Below are 22,196 nucleotides of genomic sequence, written 5' to 3'. Positions count from 1 at the left end.
TTTAGAATTCTCAGCCAAAGAGCTCTAGTATACCATCAAACTAAAAACCCCAGGATTCCACAGGATTCAGCCATGAGAGTTAGAAAGTGGAATCATATTGCAGTATCTGTGTCATCTGAAAGGGCCACAAGTTAAAATGGTCAAGTAAGCGCAGGACAGCTGTTCCCAGGCTGGTCTCTACCCCTGCTCCAATAAGTGTCAAACCAGAACTCACAGAATCTTAAGCCAATACACTACTTAACTCTACCAGTGGGGATGATGGAATTTGTTGCTTAATACATCTCTGGGGAAGAGGAGCCAGGTTGGGAATGACTGGTGTAGAATATTTCCTCTTGCCCTGTAATGTGTGATTTAATTCATAAATGTGTGCCATACATTTAATTTTAAGTCTCTAGGGGTCCACAGATCACACCCAATGAACGTTTGAACTGCATGGTCTATGTTCCTGTTTCTAACATAGCCAGGTTGGAAAGAGGCATCCCAGTCTACCTAAACTTTGGCCTCTCCCATGCCAATGGCACACTGGGAGAAACATCATGCAACTATCTAAACTGCACAGGCAATTTCTGATACTCTCTCCTTCTGGCATACTGTGCTTAGGTGACATCTATCTCTAACATTTTTAGTCCTCCACGTTATGTTGACTGGGTGCTGAACACGCTTTCCTGCATTTGTGTCAGTGTCTGGATGGTGGGAGCAAACGAAATAGGCAATAAATGCCTTGTCCCCTGAAAAGCAAATACTTTAAAATGAAGTTCCTTGAGTCATAAGAGGGATTATCTTCAATAATAAGGACAGCCAATGTAAATGTCACCTGGGCCACTCATTGAAAGACAATTTAAGCACTATAGCAGGAGAATGCTGATCCTCTTCTGCAGCTCTCTAAGGATAGGCAGCTCTGTTACACCTTCTGGAAAAATGTGCTTTGTCTTATCACATCCAAAGCAGACCTTATGAGCTGGACTGATACACAGAGAACAGCCATCTTTGCACGTACCTACTTCAGCAAAATATGGATTTCTAGTATATTAGACCTACCATCACAAGTCACTGTGTGCTTGCTGTGAACTTCAAAACTCCATTAACCCAAACCATAGCCATAACAAGTACATTTCTATACTGCTTATCAATGTACTTAAGCACTCCCTAAACATGGCCACATAGCCCGAAAAACCCACAAAAAAACCACTTCCTAAACAGTTTACAATGTGTAAGCTAATTGCCCCCAACAAGCTGGGGTATTCATTTTAACGACCTTGGAAGGGTGCCAAGCTTTGTCTATTCCTATCTTGTTTGTCTGTTCCTTTGCTTGCCTCCAATTGCTCAGCCACCTTCTAACGCCTTTGAATGGATTACTGCCTATTACCTGCCCTTAGAATAAGAAAGTAAAAGCCTGGTGGATTTTACTAAAGAGCTATCTCAGTCAGTACTCCCATCTGGCCACAAAATTTGCAGGCTGGAGAGGATGGAAACTGTTCCTACTATTTCTCCTCTGCACCCATCATTCAGAGGTTTATAGATTCGGTAGATCTTGTTTCTAGGAATTTGTCTCAATGCTTAGATTTTTTTTTCATTTTTAAAAGAAACACAAACAATGGTGTAAATCTTGGAGTGAACCAATAACAGAAGTGTATGACTGAAAGCACCCTAAAAGGAAAATACTTTTCAGAAGGGGTCGGGGTGGATTTTTATATAACTGGACTTATACTGCAAGTGTACTCAGCAGGATGGTTTTAAGAAGAAAGCCCAGAGATATTCACAAAATATGACATCATATTGTCAACAATTCAGAGACAGGTTCATCCTCACAGCTGTGTTATGAAAACAGGACTGGGAGATAAAAACAAGTGAGGAAAAATGGAGTCAAATATGGATAGTACAAGCAAGACAAAAAGGTTATTTGTAATTTCATCATCACTGCACAATGAAGCAGCCAAACAAAGGCTTTACTGAAAATCATTTGAGAGGGGTAGTGCAAAAGCAGCACCCACTACAGAACTTTATCCTGCAATCTTATTTTACAGACTTTATTCTCTAAGTACAACTGGGCACCCAGAGGAAAATATAGTGAGGCAACACTGAACATGTGCTTAGACAAACACGAGTATGTCCTCTTAAAACCTCTGAACAGATTTATAGACTATCTTGTGTCTGTCTGTTGCCTTTCTGTGAGATTTCAGCTGAGAAAATGCTGTGAGTTGTGAGATGTGGCTAAAGAACAACTGCATGCAAGAGGGGGCCAAAAGTGAAGTAGTCACTGATTCCATGGGAAATTTCTTTACAGACAGATGTGGTTTAGCCTTTGGTACAAGGTACTGAATGCTTCATTACAGTGCTTATTTTCATAATTTTAATGATGCTATTATTTTTTAGATTCCTATCCTGCTTCCCAACCCCCTTCCACAAGCCCATCCCCACACCACCTCCTTTTTAATCCTCACAACAATCCTATGAAATAGGCAAAGATGAAAAGCAATGGCTGACTGGCTCAGCAACACAGGCACAGTACAGACCGTCCTGAAACGGCAGCCTGCACTCGCCCGTTTTACCAGGGGAAGGACACTGCAGCCACCATAGTACGGTGTCCCTCCATGGCAAAAAGAACCTTGTTCTTCCGAGTTCTTTTTGCGGCTCCTGGGTTATGTCACGAGTGCACCACTGGCACACTCATGACGTAAGTGATGCACAGTGAGGTGCAGATGCTGCATAACGTTTACGCCAAGATGGCACCCCCCCATGTGGATGGGAGGCCGCCATTAGGCTACCACCTGCTTGTCACAGGGTTCCGGAGCATGCAGTTGCTGTGCATTCCAGAACCCTAATATTGGTGGGAACAAGGTGTTTTTGGCCCATGTGTACCGGGCCTTAATGAGCTTAGTGAAAAACTGAACTGAGTTCTTCCACTCACAACACCACACTTTTCCTAAAGTTTGGTTAGCACTGTTGCATCACTTGCACAGGTGATTGATTTAAGTCACAACAGCAAAGTAAAATGTTGTTCATATTTGCTAAAATATTCATAAAATAGGCCCATGAAAGATTTCCCACAAGGGAAAAATATTTGAGATGTGAGAGGCTCACATACAGGATGTCCCTGCACCTACCATGTCACCCCATATGCTTTTCAGTCAAGCACCCCTCCTATATTTGATTTCAAACTGTTGGTTTTATTTACAACAATTTAAATTCCCTATGTCAAGGCCTTCTATATCAACAGCTTCCTCATCCATGGATTCAAACATCCACAGCTTGAAAATAATTTTTAAATGTAAATTCCAAAAAGCAAACCTTGATTTTGCCATTTTATATATGGGACACCATTTTACCACACCACTGCATGTAATGGGCCTTGAGCATCCAGAAATTTTGATATCTATGGGGAGGTTCTGGGACCAAACAACAGTAAATACCAAGGACCCACTGTAGTTGAAGGCTGGAAGGATTGTATCACCCATCAGATGTTGCCTTTTCAGTTTCATTTATGATACCAAACAAACCCACAACCCTTCTTTTTTTCCTACTGCCCTCGCCCCCCCTCCCCACACACTCCAAGAGTAAAAGAATGTACAGAGCTACAGAAAACACAACTCAAGACTGTACATAGCGTAACTAATCCCTCATGTAAAAATAAGGCAACACATGCTTGGTTTAACTATCCTTCCCTTTTCTTTCTAAGGCTGAACACTTAAGTAGGTCAAGAAGCCCTACCTAAGCTTCAAGTAGTGTGAACAAGGTCCACCTTAGTTGGCAGGTAATTGTCACTTATGCTTATTATTGAATTTTCAACTCTACAGTAGGTGATATTTCCATCTCCAGCCCCAGGCATAAAACACCATGGGCCTTCCCTGGTTAAGGCTGCCTAATATTATCTGATTAGGTAAGGAAAATGATAATATAAAACTTCCACGTATGCAGTTCTCTCTCTTGGACCACTGAAAGACAAACTTACAAAACGTCACTGAATGAATATTTTTCATTCTCTTCTCCTCACTGCTAATCCCTGAAAATCCTCTATAGAAGGTCCAGAGATCCTCCTGAACAATGTGGTAATGCTAAGGGTGAGGGGGGAAATAGCCCAAACCTGGGTTTGAATCCTATACTAGTTTAACGTAAGGAAATTAACACAAGGAACATTTCCCATCACCCCCTTAAGCAATTACCCTCTTGCATCCCACCTGCATTGTTCAGGAGGATTAGACAATACTTCAGACACTTTTTTTTTAGTTAAAGATGATGATGATGATAATGACAATTTCTTACCCGTTGCTCTCTTTGGATCGAGGCAAGGAACAGCAACACATAATAATAACATCAGTTAAAAGAGCACATAAAGCTAATACATATTAAAACCCATCAACAAATACTTTAAAATCATTACTTAAAAATAATCTACATAGGCCTGCTTGAAGAGGCTGGGCTTTACTGCTGTGATTTAAACTCAGGCATTGTCTCGAGCTGATTAATCTCTTCCAGCAGGTCATTCCACAGACTGGGGACAGCCAAAGAAAGTGTCCTATGGGCAACAGCCCAATTTTGGCTGACTGAAGATGTTTCCCAGAGAACCTGAGTGTACAGGCCAGATTATCCAGGAGAAGGTGATCTTGTACGTAACCTGAACCCAAACCATGTACAACCTTAAAGGTAATAACCAACACTTTGTACTTTGCCAGGAAACTAATTAGAAGCCACTGGAGTGATTTTAATATTTATGTACTATGGTTACCTCTAGGTGTACTAGTAACCAATCTGATGGCATTGTTTTGAACTAATTAAAGTTTCCAAACTTGGTAAAGAATGAGTCCATTGTACAGCAGGATTGCAGAAGTCCAGCCTTGAGATTACTAGCATGTGCATTGCCATCTTTAGGCCCTCCACTTCTAGGAAGAGAACTGGTGTAAGAGCCAAAACTGATAATAAGAACTTATGCTGATAAAGTGCAATAGATGTAGGTGGGATGAGAGGAGGAATGGGAAACTTTCTTTCCATGAATATTATCAGGGTAATTTATTTTAGCATTGAAGCAAGACTGGGCTGGGAAAAATGTGGTTCTGGGGCTGACCCTCAGGTTCCTGGGATTGTTTTTTTCCCCTGGTCCAAAAAGGGTTCAGTTATTTCTCCAGGAGAGTCAATTTACCTTTTAAATTGATTGAAGATCTCTCCTGAACAGCCTAAGGCCCTTTCACATTATACAGTTATAGCAGTATGACTCCACTTTAACTGCCATGGCAACATCCTGTGAAATCCTGAGATTTGCAATTTAAGGAGGAGGATTTAGAATCTCACTCAGAAAGATCTAGTGCCTCACAAAATTACAAACTCCACAGGATGTAGTCATGGCAGTTAAAGGGACAAGAGCATAGTGTAAAAGGAAGCTTGCAATTTTGTTTGTTTCCATTTTCTGCAGTCTGTGTGGCCTCTGGAGGATACCAGGGCAGAAAACTGGCCTTTGTATCCACCAAACTTGTCCCTTACAACATTAGGATGTAAGAAAGGAATATCTTGAGAAACTAGAAATCTATTAGAAGAATATGAAAATATTGTCCATAATGATTAAACATACCATTAAAAATGAACAGGCAGTGTAATACAGACATGTATGTACACATTTAAGAAGATAAATCTATCCCCTGCTATTACAACTACAGATAACTTGCAAATCTAAAAAAAGACAGTTTAATAAAAAGGGCTTAATTCTACCCAACACATAAGAGGTATTATATTTCACTCTGCCATGTAGAGTTAAAGACTGTATTAGAAGTATTTATCAGAGCTGGTAAGAACTTTTACAAAGCTACACAAAATCCAATTTGCATGGTAAGATAAAAAAATCATTGTACTGAACAAAAAGAGACGGAGTTGACAGATTTACTCTTGAGATTTTCAAATGTCAGAGCAGAAAAGGAACCTTTGATTAAACCTGCCAAAGATTTTAAAAAGAGCAACTCTTATAAAGTAAACAGGCAGGTTGTTTAGACATTTTAGATGTGCATAACGGACTACATTCTTTGTTCAATATTTCAGTAGCAACCACATCTGTCATTTAGCTGACCACTGTTCTCAGTTTAGCGAACAGAATGGTAAACAGGTGATCTGCTTTCAGACTGAAAGGAGAACAAGATGCTAAGGATACATTTATCAACAATTAGCCAGTCATCAATGGCATGGACTACTACCCATATTCTGATTCAGAGGCAGAGAGTCTTGTTACCTTGAAAAGCCTGTCAAAATCCAAGCAAGGCAATTTTATTTTAGGCTGCAGATTTATGATCTTTATTAATAGTGACACAAACCATGTAGCCCCAGCATTCTGTTATGTTACACAATCAGCATTACTGAAAAAGAAAATTCAGTACCTCACAAGCAAATTTTATGATACATGAGTCCAGAAATAATGGGAAATTACTCAATCTGACTGATGGTTCAAATTGCCTTGCTATTACAAAAACTGTATTTTGTCATTGGCAAAATTAAATTCTGCCACTGGCAGACACTATATTTCTATCATAAGCTGGGGTGAGGAGAAGGTAGATCTCTATCTATTGGAAATCTCTGGGTGGTCTTCAACATGTATGAAAAAGTTTTTCATACATTTTTGTTAAACAATAGCAGCAGCAAAATAGCTCAAGCCTCCTATCTATCCTAAATGATACTGCTGGAGAAGGGATACAGAGGAACAGTTTTTCTGCGCAAAGACTGTGAGGTGAATTCAGTTCATCTGAATTATCTGGGATCAGAATTTTAAAATTTAGACTGCATCCGCAATACAGAATTAATCCAGTTTGACACCCCTTTTATTGTCATGGCTCAAAGGTAAGGAATTCTGGGAATTGTAGTTTTGGGAGACATTTAGTCTGCTGCCATAATTGAGAGAAAGGGGGGATATAAATTAATAAAATAACGACCACAAATTCAGTTCCCAGAATTCCATAGACCTGAACCATGGCTGTTAAAATGGTGTCAAACCGGACTATTTCTGCACCATAGATGCAGTCTCACAGTTATGTCTTTTATAGTTGCTCCCATTGGAGGATCTTTAATTTTGTGGGGAAAAAAATCAAGGCAAACCTCAGACATTTGAAGCCTGTCTGATCTTTAAATATCTGATTCTGTTTTGGCTTCCCCTCCCATCTTTGTGCTATGTCCTATTCTGCATGTTGCTTAAATATGATGCAATGAGGAGCAGTGTGCAAGCTGCTAATCAAGATTTTCTGCAATACTCTCTGAATGGCTTGCAAACAAACCATTGTTAGTATCCGTTAGTCAAAGGTAGATCAAAACTGGGTTTTGTGAAGCCTTTATTTCACAAAGGCAAACCAAAGTTTCACTTTAAAATTTTCTTTTAACAACCTGGCCAACTTACTGGAATTTTCTAAGGTATTATTGTTCTTATAACCAAGGGATTAACTTTCGCTGGAAGAAAAAGAAAATCTGAATTCCTTGTTATTTACAATCAGACTTATTGGGTTTGAATTGCTGATGTTTGGCAAGGATAAAGGAAGAATCTTCAGGCTGAAAAGGGGGGGGGGGGCACTCTATGAAGTAAAAAAGTTGAAAGTATGTAGATCCTTTGAGGTCTCCTACTGGTCATTGTGCATGCTATTTTGTTCCAAAGGTTTTTTGTAGCTATTCTGTATTTTCTACTTAGAAGCTCTGTAAACATCCATGAATAAGGCAACTGCATAACAAAAGCTGTATCTGGAAAAATTTGGTTGGAGGATTCTCAAAGCTCAAAGGAAGGCTTCCTGAAGGTGTATGAAAATGTGTAAAGGAAGACAGAAGCATCAAAAGAAACCCCTTATTATTTACTCTCCAGGAAGTGCAACACTATTATTTACTGCCCCTTCCAGGTGCAAAACTAGCAAAATGTAATGATCTTGTGTCCTACTACAACTCCATAGTAAGGGTAGAGCTTGGGATGTGTTTCTTCCCCCCAAAGGCTACAGTTCCCTCTTTTCTGTAAAGGACACACTGCCTCTTCTCCTCTGATCTTTTTTGTTACACACACACACACACACACACACACACACACACACAACTTGGAAAAGAATCAACTTTTCAGTAGAGCCTGTTTTTGGCTCAATTTCTATTCAGAGGCTAGGGTTGGAAAGCTGGTGCCTTGGAAGAAATTCATTAGGCAAGGTGTTTGTTCTGAACCAAGTGATGTTCCAAAAATCAAAAATGAAAACCCTGCCATTATAGTGAAGGTCAACAAAGGGCAAAAGTAAATGCATAAGAAAGAAAGGTTTGGAAACGTTGTGCCAGTAGTATTATTGCTTGGAAAATGTAAAGTTTGGCTTTACAACCATTCTTTTTCTTTAAAAAAAAACCCTTCTCAGTTACAAAAAAGTACACTGCTTTCTAATAGTCACAGGACAGTGGTAGTAATTCACATGGCACTCTTCTCCTCCATCCCCCTGATGGAAAAAGCATGCAGTCATGCTGGGACTGGTGCACAAAACTGCTTATTGATGAAGGTCCCACAAGCTGGAAAGCCCCTCAGTGTTCACTTTTTGGTTTATGAAGTTAGAGGACCAAAACTTCTCATATAAGCCTGCCCAAGTTTTTAAGACCTGCAGGAGGCACTTCTCTCTATTTGACCACCTTCACAGACATGGTTGATAGGAATGTGGGAGTAGACTTTCTCTGTGGCTGCTCCCACACTTTGGAGCTACCACCCCAGGGAAATTAGAAAGGCTCCTTGGCAGCAGGTTAAGCTTCAGAAACTAAAAGGTAAAAGTAAAGGTTTCTTCTTGATGTGAACGTCTAGTCGAAACCAACTGTAGGGGTGGTGCTCATCTCAGTTACTAAGCAAAAGAGCCAGCATTGTCTGAAGACAACTCCAGTGGTCATGTGGCCAGCATGACTGCACAGAATGCTGTTACCTTCTCACTAAAGTGGTACTTATTTATCTATTGGCATTTGCATGCTTTTGAACTGTTAGGTTAGCAGAAGCTGGGACTAGTGATGGGAACTCACTCCATCACATGGCACCCGGACCTCGAACTTCCAACCTTTTGACGTTATAATTGTCAGAACTGGAATCTTAACCACTAAGCTATGAAACAATGGATGCAAACTGCAGGAAAAGAGATTCCACCTTAACATTAGGAGGAACTTCCTGACAGTAAGGGCTGTTCGACAGTGGAACACACTCCCTCGGAGTGTAGTGGAGTCTCCTTCCTTGGAGGTCTTCAAGCAGAGGCTGGATGGCCACTTGACGGGGATGCTTTCATTGTGATTTCCTGCATGGCAGGGAGTTAGACAGGATGGACCTTGTGGTCTCTTCCAACTCTATGATTCTTGGAAGTGTAAAGAGGATGACGTGCTCTCTCAGTCCTTGCCCATCGTGGTTGACCGTTTGTGTGTGTGTGTGTGTGTGATAAAAACTTTGTTACATCTCACACTTAACACATCTCTTAAAGAGGGAACATTTCCATCAGAACTGAAACAATAGTCAAACTGCTATTAAAAAAACCCTCCTTAGATCCCGATAGGAAACAATTACAGACCGGTCTCCCTTGTACCATTCTTGGGAAAAGTGATCGAGAGGGCAGTCACCCTCCAACTCCAAGCTGTATTGGATGAAATGGATTATCTGGACCCATTTCAAACCGGCTTTAGGATGGGATACGGTGTTGAGACAGTCATGGTCGCCTTAGTCGATGATCTCCGTCTGGGAATTGATGAGGGAAGTTGACCTTGCTGGTGCTCTTGGACATCTCAACGGCTTTCGATACCATAGACCATGTTATCCTCCTGGAATGCCAGAGGGAATTAGGTATTGGGGGCACTGTGCTCCAGTGGCTCCATTCCTACCTCTCGGGCAGATTCCAGATGGTGATGCTGGGGGACAGCTGCTCCTCTAAGAGAGAGCTGACATCCGGTGTCCCTCAGGGCGCCATTCTGTCCCCCATGCTGTTTAACACTTACATGAAACCGCTGGGAGAGATCATCCGGAGACATGGGGTGCGGCGTTATCAGTACACTGATAACACCCAAATCTACTTCTCTATGTCTGTTACTGATGCAGTGACTAAGAATGGCATCTCTCCTCTGGATGCCTGTTTTAAGTAAGTAATGGGCTGGATGAGGGAAAACAAACTCAAGCTGAATCCAGAGAAAATGGAGGTACTTGCGATAGGTTCCCCAAGTCCAGGCATGGAGATTTGTCCACCAGTCCTGGATGGAATCACACTTCTCCTAAAGGACGAAGTTCGCAGTTTGGGGGTACTTCTGGATCCATCTCTATAGTTATCATCTCAAGTGGATGCGATGGCCAGAAGTGCCTGATACCAACTTCGGTTGATACGCCAACTGCGTCCCTACCTGGACTGAAAGGATCTTGAAGTGGTACTTGCACTGGTAATCTCTCGTCTTGATTTCTGCAATGCGCTTTACATGGAGCTGCCTTTGTACCAAGTTCAGAAACTTCAATTGGTACAAAATGCAGCAGCCAGATTGTTCACTGGAATACCTAGGTCAAACCACATAACACTAGTACTAAAATCTCTTCACTGGCTGCCGATTAGTTTCCAGGTGCAGTACAAAGTGTTGGTCATTACCTTTAAAGCCCTATATGGCTTGGGCCCGAGTTACTTGAAGGAACGCCTCTCCCTACACAATCCGCACCACACTCTCAGAACAACTGGGAAGAACCTCTTGGATTATCCAAAGCCTAGACTAAGATCAACTTCCCACAGGACATTTACTGCTATGGCTCCAAATTGTGGAATGGCTTGCCGGAGGAGATCCGTCTTATTGCCACCTTAGATGCCTTCAAGAAGGCACTCAAGATGGATCTCTTCCGGCGAGCCAATCCTGTTCTGCTATAACAATTATAAGAAGACACTTCATTTTCAGCATGTATGGGAAGTTAGATGTTGATATTGAATTTTTATAGGATTGATTTATTGCCGTGTTTTTTCTTGGATTTTATGTCATATGAATGTATTTTAAGTGAATTGTAATTTTAAATTTAATGTTGTACTCCTGCCTTGATCTGCAGGGAGAGGCGGGAAATATACAAATAAAAACTATTATTATTATTATTATTATTATTATTATTATTCTATGATAAGCCGGCACGTCCCTTTGGAAACTGATATTAACAAAAAGGGTGGGAGCATTTATGATGCTGTACTGTTTTTAATCTGATTTACAATAAAAATTAATTGGTTTTAATTGTTGTTATTTAATATTTTTAATTTTAATCTTAATTTTGTATATGTTTCATTATATATGCTTTATTATATTCTCTGTTTTTTTCTAAGCTGTCTTGAGTCCTAGCGTGGGAGAAAGGCGGTATATAAATAAAGGGATGGATGGTCAGAGTAAAAGACTTCCTCAATGATTCACACATGCTTTTGTAGACACGTGTGTTTTTTCAGGTAGACATACCCACTTGGAGTACTGAAGCATGAAAAGGAAGTGAAGAGAAAGTATCATATGAACTGTTGTTTTTAGTTTTTGCCTGTCAATTCCCTTTTATTTCAAGGAATGTCCTCCCAAAGACCTTAGGCCCATAGCCATTATATAACACAGTTACGAAGACATCACTTTGCAGCCAGTTAGAAAGGGGCAAACAGCATTCGTTCCTTACTCTTCTATTCTCCCTTCACCCGCCTCTCCAACTGTTGACAGCTGTCTGTCGTGAGATAAGCAGAGCTTAGTAAATGATGACATACAAGAACAAGCTATTTCAATTGGGCTCAGAATGTACACTGCTATCTTATTACAGAGGAAATACAAAGGACTCAGTGGGAGGAGGAAGAGGAGAAACATCAATACCACCCTTGGTGGTATAAGGGAGGCCTGCCAGAAAAATAAATTTATTGAAATCCAGGCAGCAAGTTAAAACTCAGACATTAGGGTAGTATTCATTTTGCCTTGTTATTTTAATGTTCTTTGAACACTGACATTTGTATCATGTTGGCTAATGTATTATTTAGGTGTTATACTGGCTCCTGGGCTGGGGCTAGGCTGGTTTCCTCTCTGTTGTCCTTCTGTCCTTTCATTCAGACAGACAATTAGCAACCGACTGCTGATTTGAGAAGGACTTTTAATTCAAGACTATGTTCATGTTATAATTTGTTTAATTCAGTTTTAAATCTTTTTGTGTACCTATTTTACTTTTCTTCTGAGCTGCCTTGAATTCAAGTTCTGGGGAAAAGGCAGGATATAAGCTAAATAAATAGGCTAACTGTGTGATGTTTCTGTATTACTTTAATGTTTTCAACAATGACTCTAATATACGGATGGCTCAGGTACTGTTACAGTTTCATTTCACAGTTTCCAGATTGTCCCAAGTGCATTTTTAAAAACAAATAAAAGGAGACTTAGAATGTTACAAATTAGTCAAGGACAAACATCCAGAGACTTCACCGCAGATACTGCATTGCAATCTATGTTGCTTTTGCACAACTACTTTGCTTCAAAGACGCATACCAGGACCAAATGGTAAAGTTTGTACTTGAACCCCAATATGCTGCACTGAATACCCATGCAAACACTAAAATTCATCCCAATATCTCATTCTTCAAGACAGCCACCACAGACCCTCTTAGAATTAACCATTTTTTTACAGCACCATGTTCAGTGGTGGTGTAAGGTTAAAAAGCAACAAAAAGTGACACACAAACAATAAGATGAATGGGATAGTGAAATCAACCCTGTTTGGCCAGCAAGTAAATAAAGAGGGGGCTGGCCCAAGAAATTTTGCTGCTTGAAGCGATGGACAAAATGGCACCTTCCTTCCTATTCTAAGTCCGAAAGCCAGCTGAAGGGACAGTTGAAATTTTAAGACTGGCAATGAAGCTGCATCCTCCACCTCACCTGAGGGCAGAAGTCTACTTTCCCAGAGTGCAGAGCAGACCATGGGATATATAGATCTCTCCTTCAAATTCTGTGTCACTGCCCTTCCACTATCCAAGAGATCTCAGATATAGGGCTGATACAAATATCTTAATAAATAAATAGATATATATGGGCTGCCTGAGATCACTACCTCACTCTGACTAATGGTAGAGGACTGATCCTGCAGTAAGAAAATGGGGGAACCCTCATTTAGGGCACCCTTCAATGACTTGCCCTTGCAGATGGTTGGACAATAAATTCCAGATCCCTTAGCTAGCATGGCCATGTTGGCTAAGGTGATGGGAACTGCAGTCCAGCACATCTGAAGGATACAAAGATGGAAAAGGTTAATTTAGCATAAATTGTTCAAAGAATCTTGGTAACTGTGAAAGTACTACAGGTTTACATTTTTTGTTATGAAGAGAGAGGGAGATACAGGAATAGGATGACAGCTAGAAGCATATTCTTTGTAACAGATCAATTTCTTCTCCATAAATAGTGTTTACTTTCCTGTCCTCTAATTTAGCAGATTAATTTAGCAGAGTTGTACACAGTTTGCAATATGTTTCCATATCTATTGCTTTGTGAAAGTAGTGAGATGCTTTCATGCCAGAGGCAAGTAGGGAAAGTAATGGAATGAAAGGAAGATGACTCTTTTACCTGGATTGGCGGCTCAATCATTATCCATGCAGGTAACATTAAACTTGGGTTTAGAGGCTGAGTTCCAACCCGGAAGTAGATACCACCAGAACCATCACAGGCCCAGATGTGCTGATTTCCACATGCCAGACTTCTAAGTTTCACAGCACCTAATTACGAGAAAAATTGGTGTTCAAGAAGATAGGGATATTAAGTTTATTTTAATTTTAAAAAGAAAAAAAGAGAAAGAAAAAAGTGGAAAAGAGAAAGGAATTAAAATATTCCCATATGAGCTTCTTGAAATTTAATCCTACACTGAACTTCAACTTTGATAATGACACCACCAGAGAACAGAAAAAAAATATTTTTGGACTATAATTCCCAGAAGAGCTGTGGACACAGGGAACATAGAATTCACTTTCTGCTGGCCCATTTCTATGGGACAATTCAAAGTGTTGGTTATGACCCATAAGCCACATATGACTTAGATCCAGACTATCTGAAAGACCCTTTTTCCCTGCCCAAGTTTCAAGGTGTCCAGAGGATTCCTTTCTCTCTGTCCCACCACTGCCACAAGCCCAGCTGGTGCAAACACACAAGGAACTTCTCATTAGCTACTACCAGACTGTGGGACTGCATCCCACAAGATTGTACACTGGCTCCCTCTTTGCTCCTCTTCTGCTGGTAGGTAAAGACCATCTTATGTGTTTGGTGATTAATCTGGTGGTGGAGAAAGAAACCTGAACTCTTCCTGGTAGCCAAGATGACAAAACTGAGACTGTACTTTGGCCACATTATGAGAAGGCACAATTCATTAGAAAAGACAATGATGCTAGGGTTGGTACAGGGCAGTAGAAAGAGCAGAAAATCACATGCCAGACTGATAGACTCAGTCAGGGAGACCACGGTTCTGAGCCTACAGGACCTGAGCAGAGCAATGGAGGATAGTGGAAGTTGGAGACATCTTATTCACAGGATTGCCATGAGTCAAAGGCAAATAAACAACAGAAGAATCTTGAGGAGGCTGCTACACTTTTAATGTTACTGCTAAAATGTTTTAAAATGCTTCTTATTGTTTTAAATTATTTGTTTTAACATGATGGCTAATTTACTTTTAAAAGCTTTTTAATCGGGTTTTTGGCAATATCTTATTTGGATCTCGGGTTCCATGCCATGAGAAAAGCAGGAAATTAAATAAATAAGTACTGGTAAGCAACTCTTCCTAGAGGCTGACTTGATGATAATTAACAACCCTTTCCCAACTTCTGGAAACTAGCATGGCTTACAGTGAAGAACTATTGTGCAGCTAACAGCAGCTTCTAGAGAATGTGTATGATTTTGATTAGCAATACAGGGATAGTAAGACTGGAGCTTAAACACCTTTTCTTCTAGTGCAGCTGATCCAATCAGAGTTTAGTGACACGTGCAAAAGAAGTTGTTACACAAGTCTACAAAAGCTTATTTTACAACTTCTTTTGCACTTTTAATCTCAAAGGTGCTGCAAGATATTGCATAATCTCAAAGGTGCTGCAAGATAATGCATACTGATATTCCAGATTAACACGACTGTGTCTCCGAATTCTATTTGCACAGTTTAACATTACATCCTACCCCACCCTGTGTCTATACTTTACCCAAGTTGCCTGAAGCAGCAGTTTCTTAATGGTATAGGTCTTTTGAGAGTGCATGGACAGCTCCTTGCCCTTTGCTATGATGGAATGTACTTCCATGCCTGTAGCAGACATTACATAGGAAATGCACCCTTCCAGTGAAGGAAAGCTCATTCAACTACCTTAGATTACCTCTTCAATGAGCTGACCAGACAACCTGATGCTCTCCAGATGTTTTAGACTTCAAGTCTGAGAATCATGAGCTAGCGTGGCCAATTGTCAGGGATTGTGGGAATTATAGTCCAAAATACTTATTGCAGAGGCTATGTGTGGCTGCATTGTGAGATGGTGATTTTCAAATCTATTGACATGATTTTACACTAGTGTTTCAAGTGCTGAACTACGACTCTGAAAGATGAGGGTTCAAATCCCTGCTATACCACAGAAACCCACTGGGTGACCTTGGGCAAGAAACAATATTTCAGCCTTAGAAGAAGGCAACGGAAAACCTCTGCTGAATAACTCTTGCTAAGAAAACCCCAGGATAAGTCATCATCAATCAGCCTACAACAAATCTAAAATTTGTACAGGGCATTCGCACATAGAATCCAAAAAACAGGCCTGAACTGCGTGCCTGTATACAATGAAGGCACCGTTGCCTTCCTGCTCCCTGAGTTCGGGAACAGGATCACTTGAACTGAATTATTCATCACATGAAAAATCAAGTAACCAACAGGACATGCAAGTAACATTGGACCATGAAAACCAACATTAAAACCAAACAAATGAAGGGAAAATCTGAATCACTGGTTTCATTCACTTAGCAGGCCCTCTATATTAAAGTACCTTAGGAAAGCAGGATGCAATGTATTCTAAAATGACTGCTTTTCAAAAAGAATGGGGGGGATACAGTCTATGCAATGTAATTGGACAGAAATTCTGTGTATAAATTAGAAATGAAGTTTTCACATGACCTCAAGTGAACTTTTTCTCGGAACCAGTCATGCTTGCAGGCTAGGTCTATAAATACATTTCAGTGCTTAACATTCCAAATGTAACTAGCAAACAGTGGTTCTGGGATGGGCCTATGGGATAAATATTTCAAGGTTACCCAAGCTTTCTCTTCTAGTCCATAGTACAAGTCAAAAGCTCCTTTCTAAAAAGGCTGGGCCATCAGCAAGTTATTTTAAATTTTATTAGTCAAACAGCAGCATCAACACTTTTCCTTAGGACTGAAATAGAAAGTGTAAAGCTGTGAAATAACTCTTTAAGTCATTAGTCAAACGCCTACCAACACAGTACATATTCCTAGAAATTTCAACTATGTTATTTACATTGAAGAAGGTGTGAAAAATACTTAGAGGTTATCAAGCAAGAAGTAACATTCTGATTTAGAGTGTCCATACTCTATGCTAGCAGTACTTAGGGGGGGAAAATGGTTGCAGTTAGATACAATGGACAACTGTGACGCTCACAGTATCATTATGACAAACTACCAAACTTAAAAGATTAATGCTCACAGCCAAAGTTAATCTCACCCATAAACAGAATGTTCTGAAGTGTGATTAGGATATGCCATTACCAGATACAGTGTTCCTCTTAACAAATAAAAGCCTAATAGTCTATTTGCATTAAAGATAGTAAACTATAGAGCTGTAAGCAAAATATCTTACAGTCCATCCTGTTATTCTAGTCAATTCCTCGGCAACCTAAGAACTGAATGGGGAGTACAATTTTAGTTTAATTTTTTCAGACAATAGAAAACTGTAAGTGGCATTCTACATTAGAACAGAGTACCAAAAGCACGTTATTTATTTGTTGCTACTGAGAATCCCAGAAATGCCTTTTGTCCCAGAATGTCTGGGAGGGATCCAAGGGATATTCAGGATCCAAAGGATACTCAGACTGCTCCAGCCCATAGTCATCTCTGGACAGTCCACAGCCATCTTTCCTTGATATTCATACACTAACTTAGCTTCTCTTCAAGAATTCAAAACACCACAAATCATATAGATACCTGGCGAAATGTTTGTATCACAGATGATTATTCACAAAGTGCTGCAAAGTGGAGTATGGGCACAACTTAAAATGTTGGCTAAGATCTATAAAGCACTATGCAAGTTGGCTCCACGTTATCTGCAAGGCTGTATTCTCCCACACAAACCTGCCCAAGTTTTGGGCAAGTCACACTCTCTCAGCCTCAAGGGAAGTTAATGGCAAACCTCCTTTGAACAAATCTTCCAAGAAAAAAAAACCCATGATAGGTTCACCATAGGATTGCCATAAGTCAGAAATGACTCAAAGCACACAACTAAAAATAAAACAAGTGCACTAAATAAATCAGGGATGGCGAATTTTAGGGCACTTTTGATCCTGAAGACTTTACCTCTGCCAAAAATGTATTTGTGTCTTATTTTAAAATCTGCAGATACAGAGATCTTTCCCTCTAGAGGAGAATCCCTGCTCTTGGAGTCTTCTAGGAGAATAGTTATTGCTTGGGGGATTTCTCGACCCCACTGGCAGGAGAATCTGGAGCTGCAAAATTGGGATTTGGGGCTACATGCAGCATGTGGACAGCACAAGCCTCACCTCAAAATGTTTGGATAAAATATTGTTTGAGTGGCTTTACCAACACAGGACTGCAACAAACAGGACATTAAAGTATTGGAACTGCAGGCTTATCTCCCTTAAAAGTTTCTTGACTTCTGTATTTTAGCCGTTACATAAGGCCTGACTGGCTCAAAATAGCCACAGGGAGAAAAACAGCAATCAGCATATTCTGCTGCTCCTCTGGGTTTGACATTCAGCAGTGCTAGTTAAAATAAAATCTTATTACTCCTCATAGCACAAAGCATGCTGGATCACAGTGGCTTCAGTGTTTGATGGCTCAGCTGTTGGTTTTGATCTAAATAAGCATCAGGGCCCTCAGAACAAGGAGTCACATATCACCTGCTATGCATTGCATAAGTGGGCACTTATTTACATGAGCCACACAATCTGATATCCAGAGACGCCCTCCTTAGGCAACATTTTCAGTTTCTCTTCTCATCCTATTCAGATTTTTCCCTTAGGAAAACTGATGCTTATTGTTCATTCAGATATTAAACTTTTTGCTTGCAAACACACTGTCAGAGCTCTCTTGGCTTTCTTTTAGAAATGCTGAGTATAATGGCACAAATGTAATCAAGTCAAATGTTAAGCTTCACGATTCAGTGAAAGTACCCAAACAGCAGGCTACACAGAATTGAAGTCTATCTGTCTATTTATACAATGTCAATTCAATAGAAGCTACCTAACTGATTTTATTTTCCAGAGGATAAAATTACATTTTAAAGGAGAATATTTTAAAACACAAATGGTTTTCATTTTCACACATTATACCAGACAGTTATCTACAGACAACAGTGAACAGGGCATACCAGAGTGGGAAGCAGCCACTCTGGCTCCTACTATTGCTGGCTCCTACTATTTGTTTTTTCGCCTGCTTAATTGCCTGCTTAATTTACTGGCATAAATGGTCACCAAGGAAGTGGCAGATGCTGTCATCCCATAATGATCTTTGTAGTATTATTTCCTGCATCATTTACCCTGTATGGCAGGGGTAAATAGCTTCTCTGGGGGTGGGGGGGTCACTATGATCACCCTGCAATCCTTTTGGAGGCTGTACCCTTCCACTGACCAGTGGCTTCCCACCACAGAGTCCTATGAGATCACAGAACAGAGCATCTCACAGGATTCTGTGGCAGAGAAACAATAAAGTCTGCTATTAGGAAGCTACTGTATTTATAAGACACTAAGAAGCATGACATAAAGTGGCAACTTTGGTGCTGATTTCAATGGTAAGATTTTGTTGGTAGTAATGCAACACAGCATGGGCTGCAAAAAAAAAAAAAAAAAAAAAAAGCCACAGGGAACCACAAGTGGCCTGTGTGCTGCCCCAGACCTGCTGCTTGGCATCCACTTAAATATCACCTAAGATCTTCAGGGGAAGACTTTCTCTCAGTCCACCATTGCAAGCTCACTTGGTGAGACCACAGGAGACAGTCTTCTTGGTGGCTGCTCCCACCCTCTGGAACTCCCTTCCATGGGAAGCTAGGCTGGCCGCCTTCCTCTTTGCCTTTTGCTGACAAGTAAAAATGTTTTTATTCAGGCAAGCTTTTAAGAAATCACAAAAGGGTGGTTTATATGGGGTGTGTGTTATGCACATGTTTATGTTAATTTTATATTGTTTTAAATAGTTGGTTTTAATTGCTTTTACATTTTTACTGTGAAGTTTTTGAGACATTTTTATCATGTTGGAAGCACTATGCCTCTTCTTGGAAATCCTGATCACTTTCTTTCATTAAAAAAAAAATCACATAAAACTGTTCATTTGCTATTGTAAAACTGTACTTGCTATTGTTAAATATAGAAGGAAGGAATATCAACAATCTAAGATATGTGGATGACACCATACTACTAGTAGAAAATATCACAGACTTGGAACAATTATTAGAGAGGGACAAAGAAGAAAATCAAAGGCAGGTTTAAAGCTGAACATAAAGAAAACAAAAATAATGACCACAGAGGGCCTATACATATTCAACTTAGACAATGAGGAAACTGAAATTAAAAAAGAGTTCTCAAACCTTGGATCAAACATTGAACAGAATGGAGACTAGAAATGGAAAGGTCAGCCATGAAAGTGCTAGAAAAAATATACAACTGAGCACTGAAGTTAGAGTCATCCCAGCCCTGGTGGCGCAGTGGTTAAATGCCTGTACTGCAGCCATTCACTCAAAACCACAAGGTTGCGTGTTCAAGACCAGCAAAAGGGCCCAAGCTTGACTCAGGCTTGCATCCTTCCGAGGTCGCTAAAATGAGTACCCAGACTGTTGGGGGCAAATTAGCTTACTTGCTAATTAGCTTACTTGCTGTTCACCGCTATGATCTTTGGAATAAAATAAATTAAATAAATTATTGTATTCATACCTGTGACCTCCCTAATAGATCACCATATATAGATGTGAGAATTGGACAGTGAAGAAAACAGATAAGAAGAAAATAAATTCCATTAGAGATCCGGTGCTGGAGAAGAGTGGTATGAATATCATGAACAGCCAAAAGACAACCAAATGGGTCTTTGAACAGATGAAGTCTGAAATCTCCCTGAAAGCCAAGATGATCAAATTGAAGCTGTTGTACTTTGGCCACATCATGAGAAGGCACAACTAATTAAAAAAGACAATAATGCTAGGAAAGGTAAAGGGTAGAAGAAAGACAGGAAGACCACATACTAGATGGACAGACTCTATTAGGGAAGTCACAGGTATGAATTTGCAGGACCTAAGCAGAGCAGTGGAGGACAGGGGCCTTGCAGAAATTTCATTGACAGGGTCACCATGGGTTGGAGTCAACTCAAGGGCAGTTAATAACAACAATATTAATTTTAAGCTGTTCAAACAAACAAACAGCTTCATTTATATACTGCTTCATACTGAACTAACAGTGTCTAAGTGGTTTACAGTGGTAAGCTAATTCACACTTAATGCTTTAGCAAGAATTTTCAAACACCAGAACAAGAAATGTGTTTAATATAAATTGGTTATACAATGGAAATGTATCTATTTTGTCTGCATTTAGGTTGGCATCTTCTGCAAGACTGTACTTAAAAAAACTTACCTAACTGAGAAAGGTCCAGTTTGGTCCAGTGCATCCCACTTGGACAATTTGGTGAAAGTGTCCTTATGAAGACCTGTCCCAGACTATCTAAGCACCATATAGCATCCTGGCAAGCTGAATAGTATACTATTTCACCATCAGGGGGTAGCTGAACAGTTGAAGGATGGAACTGGGGGTTTTGATCACTGACACAGAAGAGGTCCTTGCTACTCTGGCATAGCCACAGAAAGCTTCCTGTGGGAAGGAGAAAGGTTTTGTTGTTAAATCTATTTTTTTCCAGAATGCTCCCTCTGTTACAAAAAACATTCTGTGCATTTATAAAGGGAAATCTATATTCCAATTTTTAAGAGGTCAACCCCAGGTTTTAAAACTTAGTTTTTAATACAGTTAATGACTACTAGTATCGTTACTATTTTTATAATGCACTTCACATGCACTATCTTTTCAAATCTTAAAAGACCTCTAAAGTAAGCCAATATTATTCTCATATTCCAGATGGGAGGCTGAGGCCAAAATATAGTTGCTTAAGAAGAGCTCAGCTGGGCCAGATCAAAGACCTGTCTAGTTTAGCTTCCTGTTTCCTTCAGTACCTGACCATATGGCTCTGAGAAACCCACAAGCAAAACATGAGTAAAACAGTTTTCTCCTGTTGCTGTGCCTTGGCAACCCCCATTCAGAAGCATGCTGTTGTGATCATGGGGATAATATATAGCAATCCTAAAAAGCAACTATTGATAACCATATCCTTTATTAATCTGTTTAATGCCCTTTTAATATTGAACAAGTTAGCAACCATTACCACAAAGTCTATAGTTTAACTATGTTTTGCATGAATCAGTACCACCTTTATCTTTTTTGAATCTATCATGACTTGAAATCCAATGGATGACAGTGGATGTCGATATAATGATAAAGGAGATGATTTCCTTATCCACTTTTTCTTTATCTTGCATAATTTTGTGAGTCTCTATAATTTTCCTCCTTTATCTGGCTTTCGTCTAAACTAGAAAGCCCCAAGAGAAATGTTCCACTCCTTTGCATGTCTAACAATGTTATGATATGCATGAGATTGCAACTTGGGACCTGCTGGCTCACAGTTCATCTTCTGAGCCAGTCTAAGAATACCCACTCTCAACTTTAAAACTCTTTTTTTAATGTCTAAGTATGGAATCAATTTGCTCTTTCCAGTGTCAACTTACAACAACACATAATACATAGGGCAACTGCTTTATAATGAACCACACCACTGGTCCACCTAGTTCACTAGTATTCACAAATGGAAAATGTGAGCCTTACCACTGAACAATTTTCCATCCCATACAGCTTTAAAGAGAGCTTTAAAAGAAAGCTTAAAGAAAAGAGCCATTATAGTTTTTTTTTTCCACAAATGAATTGCAAAATTAAGGGTCTCAAGGGTAGTCAAAGTGTGCCCCA

The 22,196-nt window shown here is 39.9% G+C and overlaps 1 protein-coding gene across 5 annotated transcripts in view; it reads right to left on the bottom strand.

The window, feature by feature from the left end:
* The window catches only part of TECPR2 (tectonin beta-propeller repeat containing 2), a 59,572-nt gene that overhangs the window by 5,720 nt on the left and 31,656 nt on the right, over positions 1 to 22,196 (bottom strand). For 4 of the 5 annotated variants that reach the window (XM_089522574.1, XM_089522573.1, XM_089522576.1 and 1 more), the window contains 2 exons: positions 20,763 to 20,996; positions 13,513 to 13,661 (listed from right to left, as the gene is read on the bottom strand). In XM_089522574.1, coding sequence (XP_089378700.1) covers positions 13,513 to 13,661; positions 20,763 to 20,996 — 383 coding nt within the window. The remainder of the gene's footprint in view (positions 1 to 13,512; positions 13,662 to 20,762; positions 20,997 to 22,196) is intronic. The other variant, XM_089522578.1, reaches the window with a different exon arrangement.

The sequence above is a fragment of the Sceloporus occidentalis genome, unplaced genomic scaffold (assembly GCF_023333645.1).
Source record: "Sceloporus occidentalis isolate IW3139 unplaced genomic scaffold, rSceOcc1.0.p SCAF_4, whole genome shotgun sequence".
NCBI lineage: Eukaryota > Metazoa > Chordata > Lepidosauria > Squamata > Phrynosomatidae > Sceloporus > Sceloporus occidentalis.
Note: the sequence above shows the minus strand (reverse complement) of the source record. Positions and strands in the feature narration are given on the sequence as shown.